This window comes from Stegastes partitus, unplaced genomic scaffold, assembly GCF_000690725.1.
Source record: "Stegastes partitus isolate 25-593 unplaced genomic scaffold, Stegastes_partitus-1.0.2 Scaffold211, whole genome shotgun sequence".
Classification (NCBI taxonomy): domain Eukaryota; kingdom Metazoa; phylum Chordata; class Actinopteri; family Pomacentridae; genus Stegastes; species Stegastes partitus.
Window position 1 is genome coordinate 182,692 of NW_007577942.1, and position 18,006 is coordinate 200,697.

Consider the following 18,006-nt stretch of genomic DNA (forward strand, 5'->3'; position numbering starts at 1 on the left):
CTGCATTTCACAAGAAGACCGCATTTTTAGGTGTGGATACCACAGTCCACTGAAGTGAGAAGTGCTGCTTTCCACTGCTGTGGTTAACGCAGTAGCTGCCTGGGCCAGTTACAGTCACACCAAAACAGCTTATTGATCGTCATGCACTTGCACAAATGTGAACACTTGAAATTTCAACTTGCACACTCAAAAAAAAAAAAGTGTGCAAATATAAATCAGATCCTTTAAAAGCAGAAGCAAAGCAGCCCAAAACAGGTCAAGGCTTTTTTTGAGTGTAATAACCACACTGAAATAACCAGAGGCGTGTCAAATAATTAAGGTTTGGTGGGTGTCTATCAATCAACATTACAACTGGCTTTGTGCAAAGTAAGACCGTATAAACATGACATATATCAGTCTACACTGAAAAATGTTCATGAATTTTAGAGAAACGCATGTTTGTAATTCTGCAAATGATTTTAACAATGTATTAAAATACCAAACATCACTTTTGTGTGCAATGTGTTCAATGAAATGTAGACAGTGATTAAAGAGAGATATGTTTGGGGCCATGATAGTTTTCATTGATGTGCCTGGTCTGTAATGATCAGGTTCTCTATTCAGACATGTAGAGTGTGGTTCTTATTACCTGACAGTTTCGGCTGTCAGTTGTCATCTCTGAAGAAGGCGGGCGTTGTCGCCGAAACTGTCAGGTAATAAGAACCACACTCTACATGTCTGAATAGAGAACCTGACCATTATATTATCACTAAGAAGACATGATGAACGTTTTCGAGCTGTGCCTGGTCTGACTGAGCTCCATTGTGAGGTTTCAAGTGCCACTCCTGGTTGCTTCCCATATTTGGAAGAACCTGGCTCTAATCAGAAAAAGACGGCTTCATCTGTAAAGCCATTTATTATAGGTTTCAATTCGGATCCAGTTTAAACTGATGGGTGACAACCTCACTGGCTATGTCAATTTTATAAGAAAAGACTGGCCATATAATCACATATCGTCAACCGAGTTTTAGGCTCTTGACATGTATTTAAACAATGGTTTCTACCACAGGGAGCACACTCAACTTTTTCTTTAGACATTTTAACTTATTCCTGTTTATTATTTATCCTTCAGGAAGCAGGCCTCAAAGTTTTATAGCTAGATGCACAAAATAAATGAAAGACTTACATTTGGCGTGTTTGTCACAGAGTGCTGATGCTCTCATGTCACACATGCGGATGGTTCCCTTGCTGCTGCTGTAGACAAAGGTGTTGCATTGGTTGGGGTGGAACTCCGCTGCTGTGATCACTTCTGTCAGCTCCTCCATATTGGCTGGTTTAATGTCAACAATGTCTGAGGAAGTGAGGTTAAGGTCAAAGGGCTAAACAGACATTACCACTACTTAAAATAAATCCTTCAGAAATATATATTTTTTAAAAAAAGGTTGAATTATTTAACTAACAATCAAACCAACCGACGCCGTTTTCCGAAATGCCCAAAAGGCTTTGCATGCTTAGCAAACATTGATTTGTAGATGTTGACATGGTTATGAAAATTGTATAATGCAACAATTTTCAGATAAGATGTCCTTCCCTCATCAGCCAAGGATTCAGAATGTCTATTATTCCCTATTAATATGTGGTCCGAACTAGTAAGGCCACGATCAAAAAGGCTTTACTTTCTGACTACACTGATAAGAGAACACTCAATCGCTTTTTAAAAATAAAGTTATGTACTAAGCTCAAAACATCTCTTAAATATTTCTATACGCTAAACATGCTTTGGGGTTAAACATGTTCATTTAACTTTTTAAAATGTATTTGTTGGAGCCACTATGTGTATGAGTTTAACATTGTCTACTCTGGGGACATCTGGTGGTAGCAGAAATAAATACACTGTGGTACAGGTAAAATAGACAAAATGTTTGTTCTACCTTTAAACACAGTATCTACAACTTCAAATATACAAACAGCGTGTATCAAAAATATTTCTATGACTTCAAGTCACAAAGTCTCAACCGAGGCAAATACAACAATATAACGCATTTCTTCTCTCTTTTCAAAGTATTTTTTGGTAATGCACGCCTGAGTTGTGTGCACTAAAATAAATGAATAAACAAATGAGTGCAACAAATGAATGCATTGACTCGAGGCTTCTCTGTGCAGCGCTGCATAGCTCCTGTCTGATTGTGAGGCATTTAGGGTACACTGGTAAATTGCTGTGTCTATCCATAATCTGATCTTCAGCATGTGATTGTACTCAATGTTTTGGGTAAAATTTTATTTGGATTTTGCCTCTAGGAGATGCACTGAGTTCAAGAGAAGATAAACCTTATTTGGAGTATTATTTCGACTCAAAGATGAGCACATTAGCAGGAATGTAGCACAACATGGAAGTAAAAGCAGTGCTGCTGTTTTTTTGTTTGTTTGTTTTTTTATGTGAAAAAGCCCTAACAATATTTTGTCCCTAAAATCAATTAGCAATCATCTCATTATTGATGAAAAATAATTGGTATTATTACTTTGGCCACCATTGCACAACCCTTGGTTGTGTGAAATGAAGGAACAAAAGGATACTAAAGCTGCGATCAGTGATCTCCAGATGCCAGAGGTTAATGCGCAGGTCATCTGCAGACAGGTAGGTCTCACAATCACTGTTGACTGAGATGGAGTTAATATGATAAGTGTGAGCATTTGCAAACACTCGTCTGGGGCTGGCCTCCACCATCAAGTCCATGGGCCTGAACACTGGTACCTGAGGAGAGGGGTGAGATGAGTATCATGTTAATTTCATGGAAAATGCAGTACATTGTGTGGACTTTATCATGTCCTCTCTTCTATAACTCAAATTGTTTTGGGGGGGAAAAAAGAAAAAGCAGATGAACCCCCAACTGTCGCACTAGTAAGGACACAGACTGATACAAGTTTCACTGTACATACTAGCTATTGTATAAATGTGGCAATGTTATTATTTTTTCCATTTTTCTTACACAAACAGTTAGCTGCTTTTCACACAAACAAAGAAAGATCTCGCTTCAGTGTCCAGGCTAGTCTCTTAAACTGAGTCTATATTTGGAAACTGTTCAATAAATATAGATCTGTTTCCCAAACTGGAGGATGCACATGACCAGGGGAGAAAACTGCAGTGAAAACTAAAGCTGAATAGGCCTTTTCAGAGCAGACATTTTAACTTTCCACTGACAGGGTTGTGTATCAATTGTGGCATCGCAGTAATAGAACTTTTATTATTTTATCATGCTCGTACAATATAGTGTCTGATAAATGTCTGAATGAATCAAACAACAGAACTGATAATTCTTTGTTTGCAAGACAATGGTGAGAAAAATCCTATTACTTTACCTCTGTTTCAACTAACTCACACTTAATTCAATAAGTTCTTAAATGAGTAACAACAGTGGTCTCAATTTTATACACTCCAAAGGTACAATAATGACTGACTACAGTATAGGGTGAAAATATTGCATATCGATACAAATCTGTCATATTAATACATGTTTAATGACAACACAATAATACATGTTCAACATCCTTTGATCAGTGATAAAGCACTTTATACACACCCGTAGTGATGTGACAGTATTTGGATCTCTGTATCTCCCATCTTCTTCCTTCAGATTGTAGCCCTCTGGTCTCTTGTCACGCTCACTAATTTTCCACAGCTTTATAGTTTTGTCTGCCAGTGAGAAAGAGCAGAGATCACGGAAAGCTCAATTTTAGTAACAAAAGACGTTGTGTAAATTTAGATTACTGGCATCTCTAGAGGGCAGATGGAAAGCTTCCTACTTAAAACATCACAAATTGAGTCTTGCCACAGTGAATGAAATGAACTAGAATACAAGTGGTTTTACGAACCGTTTGTAGACAGAAGGAACTGTGCTGCATTCTTCTGAGGCAACCATCGAATCTTGTTGATCTTTTCCTCAATCTCAAGACTTTTCAGGTAGTCAAACTCAGGCTCATGGCTCTGGAAGGTGCTGTAAACATTGTACTCGCCTCGGCACTGTGGCTGATTCTTACTCTACACAAAGACAGAACATATATAAGACTTAAGATCAAACATATGGTGAGAGCAAAAGTCAGCATTTCAGTTCAAGATAAGAAACCACATTGTATTTTTATTTTTTTTAAATCATATTCAGTAAAATGTTCAACCTGCTTCATCAAGTTATGAATTCAGTAAATGTTAAAACACACACGGTTTCTACACATTTATTCAGTTATGTCACCAAAACGTACCTCTGGCTCCTGTTGAAAGATGACAACACGACCCCCCTTGTCCCCAGTGGCAAGTAGCTCCCCAGTGTGGTTGAATTCAACAGTCGATATGATGTCAGCTGCAAATAAGGTATAGTAATTAGAATATAATCAAATATAGGAAGCTGTTTTTCCAGAATTGAATTATCTGTTGTGCTAGGTATCCTGTTGTGTACATATGCGGTGTGTTCAAATTAAAGACATTTTGCAAGGTTCTCCTGGTTGATCGATTTATTTCCTTCCAATGAAACACAAACTTCTTCAACAGTGTTTAAGATATTGTATGCTTCCTACTGTTTTGTCCACCTGTGAGAGGTCAAACCAATGTCAACCATGGCAAAAACACAACAGAACTGTGACGCACATGTATGTATACACACTACAGCGTTCGGGTGTGATGGAAATAAATGTACACTCAATGAGGGGGGGAAAAAAATCAAACTGTAGCTATTCAGCACTTTTCAAAGACAAGCATTCTCAACAAATCCTACAATACAACAATCAATCCCCATTTACAGACTGGCACTATTCTGAGCCAGTGCAATCCTTAATATAGACAATGGTGTTGTTCCACTCTTAGCACAGCAGACAAAGTGCCTGACACGACCTGACGCCATACAAACTATCACATAAAACAAAAGCAGGCAGACTGACGGAGAATACTTTTGCAGGAGTCAATAAAACTACTATAGTAGTGTTGAGTTTTCAGCCCATGTATTGACATAAGGAGAGGCTCTCATTTATACTTGCTCTTAAGCAAAGCTTACTATAAACAACTGTGTAGCACTTTACACACAAATATGTCCACCATGTACTGTAAACACATTCTAACACCCATCCTTTATCTTTTTTTTGTTGTTGCATTAATTCCCCCTATGTTCTCTGTGTAAAAGTATTTACACAGTCAGTTCACAAGAAACACAATTTTCCCTCACCTCAAACGAAACCATGAAGTCTCAAAAGACCATTTGTATAGCTGGATGCCGATAGAGCTGAGGAGTAACATTTTTTATTTTGACTTGATCAATCAAACACTTTGAAAAGAAGACCTTTGTGTGATCTGTGAAACATATGTGCAGTTGAACCCAACCAAAATAATTGCTCAATCATAAAAGTGCACCTCCTGCTCCTTTAGGACTTGCCCTTGCTCTGCAGAGGTAAAACTATTCAAAGCTGATATGCATTCCACTCCTCCAAAAGCATGCACACATTGCATGGCACACCAGTAAAACTCCAGTGATTGTAAAAGTAGTAACTGCTGACATTTTCAGCAATTATGCCACAAATAGACGACCCAATGGACTAGCAGCAACAATGTGCCACACCACTGACGCTTCTACCTCAGCGCAAACAGATAAACGCTATAAAACAGCAGTCATATAACTTTTTATGATATGCACAAATACATTCAAACAGAAGGTGCAGCAGATGCAATGAAGGAAACTTCACATCATGCATGCACAGGATGCCAATCACACAGTGCATGCTAGCAAACATTCAGTGATCAGCACATGGACTTACCTTCAGCAACATCATCATCTATCGCTCCTTTGACTTGGGAGAAGCACCACTGCACATCACTGCTCCCACCACCGGGCCCTGCACAAAACACAAGCCCAAGTTTTGACACAACACATTCAGAGACAACTTCACACGCGTTAGCCCGCTGCTAACTTGGCTAAAAATCAGTAATGTGAGAACAAGGCCGCATGTGACTTCATTCTACCTGCACATTTTAGCTGGGGTAGCAAATTCCCAGGCACAAGACGTAGTTTGAGCATGTTTACTGTGCAAAACAGCTCACTTTCACGCTGTCACTGACTCACACTGGCATCTTGGAAGTATCCTAGCTTGCTAGCTAGCTTGCGCTGCTTCACCATAACAGAGACCAACCCATCATCTGTGCCAAACATTAAAGCAGCTGATAAATACTAAGTGAACCCCCGGCACCCTGACAGTCTTATTTCTCCAGTTTTACCTGCCATGGTGAGCGGCTGAGACAGGGGTCTGTGTAGCGGGCTGGGGCCCTGGTCTGGAGCAGTGCTGACCCGGGTCGGCTGGGAGGTTCTGACCGAGGAGCAGTGGAGGAATGAAGCTGGGATTGTTGCTAGTAACCCCGAAGAGCCTGCTGGAAAGTCCTCGGCCCAGCTGATAACGACAGCACGAAGCAGTTTTCAGCCAAAGAAAGTCACCTACAGCCCTCTCTGCTGGTTTGTAGACTTTGCACTCTACTTTGAGATTTCCCTCGCCTCTGCCTGCTCCAGCATTACACTTTCAAAATGGCGCAACGCGGGCGGCGTTCAGCAGGCATCAGACAGCGGAGAGGGTGCACCGTCAAATTTCAACCCGAACCTTGAGCAAAGTGGGTCTTTTTCCCGTGCACAGAAACCGCACGGTGACTTCACTTATCGCGCTTTTAATTTTCAGCGTCAAGCAAAAAATACTTTTTAAAATTAAACCACGTAATGCATAAACCCCGCCCATGTATCTTGCGTCTGGGATTGAAATCGAACTAACCCGCGCAGGAAGGGTGAATTTAGAAAGTGACGCCAGGAAACTCTGGCATGAAGTTTAATTCAGAGATGTATACTTGATTTCTATTATATATATAAATATCTCTCTGTGTGTGTGTGTGTGTAATATATTTCACGTTCACATTATGCTATTTTATTGTTAACATTACATTTTGGGGCTTATTGGCTCTAAAAAAAAAATTTTTTTTTAAAGGATGTTTACTGTGAATTCAATGTTGGTAGGCCATGACGGCTGATAACACGCCTGGATTTCACTTTGTCAAACAAAAATTGAATCAGAGCAGGAGTTGAGATAAGAGGGTGCTTCAGTGACCATATTGCAGTCAAAGTGGCACCTCCAGCTGTCAGACAGCATCCACAGCACCAGCTGCTGTTTCGTGCCACCAAAACATCAGCTTTGCATGATGCTTCTCTGAATAGGTTAGCCTTGATGCATTCATGTGAAAAGGAAAAATTGCTTTCAAGGGAACTGGAGTACTGGCATGAGGACCTGATTTACCCGGTCCAAAAATGATGGCTCGGCCTTTTCCACAACATTATCAGTTGCCACAGCACAAAAAGCATGTGCAAGTCATGACAATGTGACAGTCTCTCTTCACAGCAGATATTCTGACTTTTTGCAAGAAAATAAATGCAGGTGAAACAAATTTTGTGTGTGATGGCTCAGTTCCATCAAGTGGACCGGCTGCACTATGACCAGTCTAGTCAAACTGTCTACTGTAGTAAAAAAAAGAAAAGGTATCATATTATTAGTCACGCCTCTCCACCTATTTGTCCTTTATGCATTACTTAGTCTTTTTTAATGCATATATATATATTTTGAGGAGAATTTTGCAAGATAGTGCCAGCAAAGCGATACCAAGAAAGAACAAGGAGATGCTGCAGAAACCAAAATCCAGATCCACACCAGAGACATTGCAGTTCAAGGTTAGTATCATACCCCTAAAGCCACATGTTTTTTTTTTTTGTAATTCCCTCTAATCACTAATTTATTCAGAAATATGCACACTGTAAGCACACTATAAAAGGAAATCATAAAGGCCTTAAAACAATATTAAGGGCCAACATCAGGGAATAATGGCAGCATCACCTTGAGGCCTAAATTATTTCTGTTTATATTTGTTTCAATGGTGCATACAGGATTGCCAATCAGTTTTTTGACTTTTTTCATATTACCACTAATTGTCATGCAGTAAACCTGGAGCCTTCAAGTCCTCGAGGAGCTTGGGGTCCCTGGGGAAGTTGCCCACTATGCCTGCCTGGTGATTCAGCTTTCTCAGACACACAGGATTAGCATCAGCGGGGACAGCTTTGCTCCACTAATTCACTCAGGAGAAATTATTACAAGAGAAACATTCCCCACTGACATTGCCATTGCAAATAAGCCTCATTTAGATAAACATTTTTGTCAAATTTCATGTGCACTTCTAAAGAAAAAAACAGTTTTTAATCCGTTACAAATATACAATGCTTTACTGTATGCTACACAACCATACAAACGTCTATTTTGCAGCATACAGATCCTAAATTGCACATTTAAACACACTTTCACCAAACACATGGGATGTTTAAAATGAGTTTCACTGTAGAGTTGCTCTAAACACCCTGTTTAGTTTAATTTAGAAAAAAAAAAGTACAAAAGCCATGAGCTCTATTGCAGAATGCAAATCAAAAAAGAAGAAACACGATAACTCCAGCTGTTTTTGTTGTTTTATAGGAAGTGCATAGACCACAAATCCCAGCAAGGTCTGCCTGTGAGCGCTGAGTCCAAGAACAGGCTCATTCGTTAGTGGTTGTTCTCATTTTACTTTCCCACCATAAAATAAGTGGTCCATCTTGCAAGGAGCAAAGCACCAAACAGCACCGTGTAGCTGAAGAGAACAAATTTGAGGATTTCTTTGAATGTCCGGAGAAAGCGGATAAACAAAGGATCTACGTCCAGAGGCTCCTGTTGCGTCTTCTGCCTGTGACTGGCTTGAGTCAGGTGTCCCATGTTCTCACCTCGGCCCATTCTGCAAACACACACACACACACACACACACATTTGTCAGATTTCAAGAGACTTGGCCTTCTGAAAGTTCAATAAACGCACACATCTGCACGTAACAACACCGACAGTATGGATTCTGTGAATAAATAAATAAAATATATAAATATAAAGACAAAAAAGGTTAAAGTCAGTGAGATACATGTTGTCATGCTTTACTTAAGCAGCAAATGCATTAATTTCAGTGTTTTAAAATGTGTATTAAAGGTGCAAACTAAAGCCTTGTAACCACAGAGAGAAATGCACTGCTTCAAGACCGTTGTTAATAATTTATCTGTAAATTGTCCTAAATGGGTTCAGTATTGATCTGTTTTGTTTGTGTACAGTCACAAACAATATGCTGAACATCTTTCACAGTTATCTTTCACCGTAACTTCACTGCTTTTAGATGATTTTATGAAAATGCTGAAGCTGTTGGATATAATTTTTAATACATATGTTTTCTAAGTAAATATTTATCATGCAACAGAAGCTACAGGCAAACTCATATATGAACCATGTGAGAGAGACAGTTTTGTTGTCTCACATTACAAAGAATATAATATCTTATGTTTGCATGTAGTAAATGTCAATGACTTAAACTGTGCAAAAAGAGACAAAATCCAAACATACATGAATCCTACACACATTTAAAATGTAGAATATATCAAAAAAGATGTAACAACTTGTACCTTGGTGCTGTTGGAGCAGGACAGGAGCTGATCAGAGGGAGGGCTCCTGTGTTTCCAGCCCTGAAGTCCAAGTTGGTGTGTGTTGGTGTCTTGAGCGTTTCAAGCCCTTATTGCAGAGGAGGAGCCAAAAGCAAAAACTGATTGCCAGGATCTGAATCCCCTGGGAGTGTTCTAATGGCAATTTACGTCTTCAGCACACCTGCTCCTCAAACAAAGAGACACAACTGTAAGATTGTTGGCCAAAATTTACAATTGTTTTCTCATGAAATTAAACCAAAGCAGCTTCCAAGTCTTCTATCCAATCAACATAGAGGAAATCAGCATAGATTACCTGAGCGGAGTTCACCAAAAATATCCGAGTGCTGCCAGCAGGTCTCCCTTTGTATACAGTGTCAGGCACGGAGAAGATATTGACTGATACAGAGATCAAGCACCCTCCTGCAGCCCAGTTATCCTCTACCGGAACATGGAGCAAATGGCCTCCTAATTCAATCAGTGTCCTCCGCTGTCAAATCATGGGCAGCCGTGGGCTGAGCTCTCCAGACAGCACAGGGCCATTATCGGCTGATCAGGAGGCCTGTTACTGTGCTAATTGCTCCTTCAGAGAGCTGGACCACTGCTGACGGATACACTCCCATCCCTGCCCTTCATCTGCTTACAATCAGCTTGCCTCTCCAAAAATTACCTACTAGACAATAGGCAAAATGGCTTGTCACATGATCACATAATACAAGAGTAATTTCAGTGAGTTAAGACTTTATTTTTAACCCCGGCTAAGGCCACACAAAACAAACCAAAAAAACTGCCAAGAAAAGCTTTCAAAAATGCAAATCAAAGTGCATCTTTAATCTTATACATGACATTATCACAAACATCTCCAAGGTTGTAGTCGTACATACATATATACAGTAGCTTTTCTCAGTGATGGAAACATAAGCAGAGGACAAAGAGATGTACAATAGACGGTAGCATTAATCCAGATTTATACTGTACTGTCTATTCAGTGTACCCAGTCGGGCTCATTAGAAGCACTAAGGAGGAATGTTTTTACATGTGGATCTTGAGCGTGCACAAGACCGCAGATGATGCAAGACACATTCAAGGCCAAAAGGAAACGCACACATTATGCGTCTTGATCAGTAACACAGACGTGAACATAACTTTATTTGCAAGAAAACTCCACAGGGGAACCTCTAAAGATGCTGCTGCTGTTTAATCAGCACAGACATCAATGAAACACCTGCAGTACACTGGTGTCGACATGAGAACGGCAGCTGAGCTTTTCTGATGGATGTTTGGGGGTGTTTGATGTGGCCAGGTGCACATGCAGGTGACTCAGGGCGTCTGGGATTCAGGCCGGTCCATGAGGGATTTGATCCAAGTTGTGCCATTTATGAGTTTTGTGGTGGCAATGATATACTCCATTCCGCTGTCTTCCATTTGAGAGAGGAAACGGAGGGCGGCTATCTCTGCGTACGTCACTCCACCGAGGAAGAACACCAGCGTTGTCCGATTCTCCCCCTGTTGGCCTTTGCAACATCAAGAGAATGTGGATGTCACGCAGTGCAGCATAACAAAGGGTATTTCAACTTATTTGTATTTGATTTCACTCTCAGGTGGCAAATCAGATTCCTGAATGTAAAAGAGTACCAAATCCCTTCTGCTAAAGTACCATTTTTTAAAAATATGAAAACACTAATTTAGCCGTACCCTCCCCTGAGATTGGAGTCCTCTATTAACACCTCTAAAAACCAATGTAAGACAGGCATGTAGCAACAAGTCAACTGTGTAATGTCCAAACTCGCAGTTCTAATTAGCACATTTCAAATTGAGTGTGTAATTAAATTCATTATTCACATCAGTGTAACACCTACCGCTGCCAAAATGAAAAGATGGAGGAAAACTGAGGGAAAGCACTGGTTGTCACTCACAAATCAAACACAGACTGTTTTTATTTAGCCTTCTCTTCAGCACAGGCACACACACACAGAGATGACAAACACTGACAGCGGCTGTGCGGCGTTGTCAGCTTTGTGTCATCAATCTGCTGCTGCTCAGCGTTTGAGTTGAAACAAAGCCTGTGTCTTATCTACATGTAGCAGGCAGGAGGCTGTTTTTTTTTTTTTTATTATTCTGTAGCAAGCAGCAGGGCAAACAGCAGCCCTAGTTTGTATCGGTGCTTACGTTTCTTGTGTAGCCCAGAGGGAAGCTGCTGTCTCTCCTCAAAGTGTGGGCCTGGAAGCATCTTCAGCACCTCTTCGATGCTCCGCCACCCGGGCCTCGCCAAGACCTGAGTCAGTCGGATGCTTAGCGGAGCGTAGCCGCTGTACACGTACGAGATGTCGTTGGGGTTCTGAGGGAGTCAAACACACAAAGAGACAAGGTGAACCCCTCGAAATTATTTGAGTTTAATCCTCAGTGCTTTCTAATTTTCAGAAATCTTGTACCTGCTCATTGGCGTCTTCCATCCACAGTTTAAGGGTTTTTCTAATGGTGGGGTAGTTGTTCCTTGAGCTTGTCTGTGGCTTCAAAAGACCTCCCTTTTCTAGATTGTTCAGTGTTAGAATGTGTTCATAACCGTAGGTCTTCAAGACAAAGAAAAAAAGACATTGGTAATTCTAAATATTCATGTAATACAACTGAATTATGCTTTAAAAAAAGTCACAATAACACAGCAATTCATGACTATTTTTCTTTTTGATATCTTTAACTCTACCTGGAGGATCTCTCTCTTGTAGTAGTCAAACACTTTCTGCTTGAGGCCATTGTTGCAGACTGACTGCATACACACCAGACGCAGAATCTTGATCAACGGATCCTTCTGGGCAATGCTGTCTTCTATATATGTGTTCACCTGCATAGGGAAGTTATTTTAAGGATCTCAGTGAACTTGAGTGAAATCATGTGAAACAGAGTATATTTATGCATCTGTTTGATCACCATTGGAGAAACAGAGGGTGCCAAGATGAAGAATACCTTGTCTGTATCGACACCCGTCATGAACTCCTGCTCCACTGTTAGATTATCAAAGAAGGCCTCAGATGCTGAAACAGGAGTGAGACTTTACTACATTATAACAAACCTGGAAGACACCTTTAACATAGAATAATGAGAGAAATAAGGAGTATTACAGTCCTTAAAACCAGGAGGAATGAAAGATTGTAAGTATTTTACCACAAAACTATTCCAAGCACACAAATATGAAAGCATTATCACAACAAACAATGCCTTGAATTGGTGGATAATGAGTGTATTTTGCTAAAATAAAGTCTGTGTGAAAGCTTTGACAAAATATAATGTAAGATGTGGGACAAAATATACACAAAAAAATGTAGTTCAGTTTAAGAGGAAAACACAGGGTTATCTACTCACTGGTGATATCCTTGATCAGTTCAGCTATGGAAGTGTGGTTTGCCAGTGAGCTTCGTGCTGCCTGCATGTGAGGCAGCTGGGACACAAACTGCTTTATTTCTCCCACTGTTTTAGCATTATGGCGCTCCTGAAAGACAAAACAAGTGTCACATTACTTGCAGAGCAGTTTGAATTTTGGATACTGAAGTTAGTGAAACAATATTTAAATGATAGCAACCATTATCAGAAAAAAAAAGTCAATCGCTAAGAGCACAAGTAAAAACATGTAACGCAAAATAGGCTTAGACATGGCAGACGATTGTAATATACCAAGGGAAAGTGAGGAAGCCAGTATATTTAATCATATTTGCAAGCAATACAGTTTAACCCATCATCAGTTTTCACAGTGAAATACAACTCTGACACAACACAGAATAAGCTAATTACTTGATGAAGCAAATGTCAGTTGGTTGGCTGAGGACCGGTACTTCACAAATAAAGAAAAAATAGGTGCTTTTTGAATCCAAGGACATACTAAGAAGAGAGAGATTTTAGACTTTTACTTTGCTTTGTGATCAATAGTGAAATGTTTTTTAACTCAGGCTGATGTCTAAAAAAAAATTCCAATAAGACTAAAACAGAACAGCCAGAACAGCTTTAATGCTCTTTGGCATTGATTCTCCAAGTCTCTGGAGCTCTACTGGAGGGATGAAACACCATTCTCCCGATAGATATTCTCTCATTTGGTGTTTTGATGATGGATGTGGAGAGTGCTGTCTAAAATGTTTGTTTTGTTGTTGTTGTTTTTTAAATCTTTTATCTTAAAACATAGTTTCAAAATTTCCCATATGTGCTCTACTGGGTTGAGATCTAGTGACTGTGAAGGCCACAGTATATGATTCACATCATTTTCATACTCATCCAACAGGATGTAACCGTTTAATCAAAGGTGATGAGTCAGAACACTCCTGTAATGATTTGCAGCAATCATTCCCTCAAGGACAAGTGGACCCAAACCATGCCAGCAAAACGCACCCCACAGCAAAACAGAGCCACCAGATCCTCACTGTAGGTTTTTCTTTTTTTTCTCTCTCTAATTTGTCACCCGTCTGTACCTCAGTGTTCTAATCTGATGAGAGACCAGTAACATGTTTGCTCTTGTAGAGCATTCTGTTTGGACAATTAGTACTTTATCTTACATCTGAGTTGTTCTTATCCCCTTTTTAACCTAATTGATTTCTGTTAGAACCTTTCGTGTAAAATGTCACAAAGATTAAAATTAGATTAGATCAGCTGGAATGTCTGGAAATGATTCAATGTATCTCAATGAAAGTACCAAACATTGTAATGACATTTTTAAAAACATTTGTGTAATGAAGGGAATATAACATGATAGTTGTATTACAGCAGGAAAATATGGTGAGACGGGCAAAGTTGAAGCAAGACCAACCTCAAAAGCAGCAGATATAATTTTGGCCTTCTTGCTGAGTGCTGCACCAACAGCGTTAAAGTTTTTGTCCCGGATTTCCGCATACAGTTCCTCCGCTGAGTTGAGCTGTAACTTCTTGGGCTCCGTGGGTAAGTCTTTACTCGCCTCACCTTGTTTCTTCTGTGCAAACTTCTCAGGAGGCAGCTTGACATAACCTATAATGCAGTGGGATAAAAAACAAAGACTGGAGATTTTAAAAAAAAGAATGAAACAGACTAAATAACATATGTTGAATAGAATTTAATTGCTGTGCTGTCGCATTCAGCAACATTCCAGTCAAACTCATGGCTCAGGGTTAATATTTAAACTCTTAGATGCTAGCAAGAAAGCAATCATATGGAAATGGCTGAACTTCATCTCAAGACTATTAATCTGATCAATATAGAAAAGACAGAGAAGAACTGACTGTGTCGTTAAGAGGTGACATATTGCATATGTAATTAAAACGCCCTTTCCCGTTTCAGTAAAAATAAAGTTGCAAACAAGCAACACAGGAAGATATGCAGATGTCCAACACTAACTGTAACTGTGTAACTATAGCTGAGCCTTGATATCACACTGATAGACACACATAATGAATAGAAATTTAAAATGTTTTATTCTAACCATTATTGATTCCATAGATCTCGTCAATGAGACCCTCGTAGGTGAGCTGTGTGGCCAGAGGGGTGAGCAGGTCCACATTACGATCCAGAAGCAGAAGAGTATCGAACACAGGCAGAATCTGATTCTGAGTGCCAGCAAACTCCCTCTTCATCCTCAACATCATGTTGGCAACATGCTGAAAACAAGTAAAGACTTTCTATGTCAGACAAATGTATTTACCTGGCTGCTGTGAGCTTCTGTCCAATTAAAAAACAGATACTTCAAAATAACAATTATCATTAATTGCACACGCCTCAACATCATCCTCACCCGTGCACAGTCTCCTTTCCCATAGATCTGTGGAATCGTACCGTACAGTGCCTGTAAGGTCATGAGGCCTTTGGCTGTGTGGTACAGGCTTGTTTGGTCATTTTCCAGGTAGCATTCCTGAGTGAGACCAAGAGGAGTAAAAATGTGTTTATGTCACAGATAGATAAACATCACACCTATAAGGCTGGATGAAGGGAGAAAATATTTTTCAATCCTTCAAGAGATCTCTAACGTTTTCATTATGTCAGTAATAAACACACCCTGAAAGCACTTTCATATTCCATGGAGAGCAAGTCACCATCATAGGGAATCAGGTCCAGGATATACTCATCGATGTTGACAAAAGATCCCAGCACACCCTGTTCCTTCAGCCGCTGTTCACACAGCATGCTCCGTCGAGGCACAAACAAAATGTGAAAGTCTCGTGATGAATGCAGCTTATCCTCACTGAAAAAAAGGACAAAAATGTTACACATTGTAGACAGCTTTGCAGCATGAGAGAAAGGATTTGAAAACAAGAAAATCCCTTTATCGCTTTACTGCGTGGGGTTCAAAATGAGAAACATAAACACACCTAAATACATTCTCAGCGATGATGTCCATAAGCTCCAGTCTGGGGCGGACGAAGAAGATGATATTTTTGACATCAGCAGAGGGGAGCCTGCCGCTCTTGAGAGTGAACATCTTTTCCACTTCATGTTCCTGGAAAACACAGTAAAAAAAATATACAACACATGTTTAGTAATGACAATTTTAAAGCATCTAAACCACTTTTGACATTTGGCACTACTGTGAAAAGAAACCTGACCATGCATTATCTAATCATTGTCTGGTACTTTATGATGCATAAGCTGTGCAAAGAAAGCACTTACCTTCAGTAGAGAGTACTGAGCTATCAGTCCAAAAGGCCCGGTCAGATATTCATCCCAAACTATAGCCTATACAGCAAAAGCACAAACAGTAATAAATATTTGTTGTCAGGCCTGAAAAATGACCTGTATGCAAAAATAATTTATTAGATCATTATTAGGGGTCTAAGAGGTACACATATTTGAAGCAAACAGAGTAACAAAAAAGAAACAACAATAACAGGAAAAAGACAACAAATCAAAACCTGAAATTCCTTTTGTATATATTTTACAAGGGGTGGATTCGCATTCATATCCAAACAAATACATCCATTCATAGGTTTATCTGCTATACACTAATATCCATATGCATATGTATGCATACACAAACATACATGCACACATAAGCATAATCATATAAATACATGCACAAACATACAAAAAACTAAAGACACATGTCTACACACAACCACATACACCTTGTGCACACACATAATTGCACATAGTTATACGTGTATACATGCACTCCCATACATAGTTATCAGTTCATTGACACAAACAGGAAAAAGTAATAATAAATGTAACATAAATGGCTATAAACCCATGAATTGATCTAATCAACTTGCCAGAATCAAATTTTAACCTCAGTCTTCAATTCGACCTCATCCTACCCTGTATGTTTTCTCTTATTTTATGGGTAAATGCCAAAATCTGAGTTGTAAACAGAGATGCACTTTTCAGCTTGAATCCAAAACAGTGCTACTTCCTCATAAAGCCATATTAAGGGATGTTCTGACTGCTCTTCCCCTTGGTTGAACTACACTGCTTAACATCACATTCTTTACAGCATTTTCTTGTCTGTATATTCATTTCAGCTGTCACTATAACTCTAAGTGACATAAAAAAAAGTGGAGCAAATGTTCCCCTTTTCATATAGGATACACAAATTCTCCCACTTTGCCTGAAGTGCTACTGGTGAAGCTACTAGCTATTAGCAAATGGTTCGAATAATTAACTCAGGAATAAGACAACTCACATGCAGATAGGCCTGAGGCCATATCGTCAGAGGATGTAGTTTTATTGCAATTACACTCAAACCAGACTTATCTAGACATAATCTGCAGCATTTTGCTGACATAGTTGACAGCTCTAGGGTAACGTTGTGGGTAAAGAAACTGTCTAATTCCTGTGGATAACTGTCGCTGCATTAGCCATGTTTTGTATATATTTGTGGCTTTATTACCTTGCTCCCCGCACATTTGTCCAAAAACTCTCGAAGCTCTTTCCGTGCAGCCTCTCTCAGGATGTTTAAGTTCACTCTGCCGTAAGACAGGTGGGCAGCCATTTTTCCTGATGAGAAACACAACACATCAGGTGATTCAACGGGAAGACTCAATCACGTGACCAAAGAAGCTACACCATCAAGATAATTCCCATCATCGCACAGCCCAAACATTATAAAATGTAAATTGTTATAAATTCCAGTCGGTGAAATTCAGTCCCTGCTTGCCTGTACTTTCTCCCACCTGTTTAACGCTTTATAATAAATAACGTTAAAATGCTAACAGAGTAAGGTTTTATGGACGGTTATTTGACTTCCGGTTGCTTGTCTCACGCATGCGCAGCAGACTCTTAATACAAACTACAGTCAAACATTTTCGAGAAAAACCAAGGTCTTATACATTATGCTGCTATCGGTAGAGTTGACATGTATTTTAAATCACATTGATGCACAGACTCTAAGTGAGAGAGCAAGTATTTTTGTTTTATTTGAGTCCGCTCAAAAAAACGATCAAGGCAGTACGAAGGATGTATGTTTTGCTCCACCTCGAGTCTTTGATTGTGTGTAGGTGTGGCAAACAAACACTACTACCACCACAAACTAAGCTTTTTATGTTGT

At 39.6% G+C, this 18,006-nt stretch overlaps 2 protein-coding genes and 1 long non-coding RNA gene across 3 annotated transcripts in view; all 3 read right to left on the reverse strand.

Annotated features, from left to right (window-relative positions):
* ppp2r2aa (protein phosphatase 2, regulatory subunit B, alpha a) overlaps nucleotides 1-6,391 on the reverse strand; it is an 11,783-nt gene extending 5,392 nt beyond the window's left edge. Inside the window, exons 1-7 of the mRNA XM_008280839.1 lie at nucleotides 6,230-6,391; nucleotides 5,773-5,850; nucleotides 4,234-4,331; nucleotides 3,850-4,015; nucleotides 3,558-3,670; nucleotides 2,554-2,731; nucleotides 1,166-1,330 (exon numbers count right to left, since the gene is read on the reverse strand). Coding sequence (XP_008279061.1) covers nucleotides 1,166-1,330; nucleotides 2,554-2,731; nucleotides 3,558-3,670; nucleotides 3,850-4,015; nucleotides 4,234-4,331; nucleotides 5,773-5,850; nucleotides 6,230-6,236 — 805 coding nt within the window. The 5' untranslated portion in view covers nucleotides 6,237-6,391. The remainder of the gene's footprint in view (nucleotides 1-1,165; nucleotides 1,331-2,553; nucleotides 2,732-3,557; nucleotides 3,671-3,849; nucleotides 4,016-4,233; nucleotides 4,332-5,772; nucleotides 5,851-6,229) is intronic.
* A 1,814-nt stretch (nucleotides 6,392-8,205) lies between these two features.
* On the reverse strand, nucleotides 8,206-9,915 carry LOC103356616 (uncharacterized). The gene is made up of 3 exons (XR_520148.1): nucleotides 9,835-9,915; nucleotides 9,504-9,702; nucleotides 8,206-8,797 (listed from the first exon to the last, which is right to left on the reverse strand). It is a non-coding gene; the product is annotated as an uncharacterized LOC103356616 (long non-coding RNA).
* Nucleotides 9,916-10,316: 401 nt separating this feature from the next.
* On the reverse strand, nucleotides 10,317-17,469 carry vps33a (VPS33A core subunit of CORVET and HOPS complexes). Its single transcript, XM_008280840.1, has 13 exons — nucleotides 17,350-17,469; nucleotides 16,131-16,196; nucleotides 15,833-15,960; nucleotides 15,519-15,705; nucleotides 15,259-15,375; nucleotides 14,950-15,124; nucleotides 14,305-14,498; nucleotides 12,876-13,002; nucleotides 12,480-12,547; nucleotides 12,220-12,357; nucleotides 11,951-12,088; nucleotides 11,688-11,856; nucleotides 10,317-11,032 (listed from the first exon to the last, which is right to left on the reverse strand). Exons 1-13 carry the CDS (start codon nucleotides 17,449-17,451, stop codon nucleotides 10,839-10,841), a joined length of 1,803 nt encoding a protein of 600 aa, XP_008279062.1. The 5' UTR covers nucleotides 17,452-17,469; the 3' UTR covers nucleotides 10,317-10,838.
* Nucleotides 17,470-18,006: the final 537 nt, after the last annotated feature.

Coding starts and splice junctions, on each gene's coding strand:
- vps33a (XM_008280840.1), bottom strand. CDS start 17,451: ATGGCTGCCCACCTGTCTTACGGCAGAGTGAACTTAAACATCCTGAGA. Junction 15,961..16,130: donor CTCAGTACTCTCTACTGAAG/GTAAGTGCTTTC, acceptor TGTGTTTTCCAG/GAACATGAAGTGGAAAAGAT. Junction 12,089..12,219: donor ACAAGAGAGAGATCCTCCAG/GTAGAGTTAAAG, acceptor TTTGTCTTGAAG/ACCTACGGTTATGAACACAT.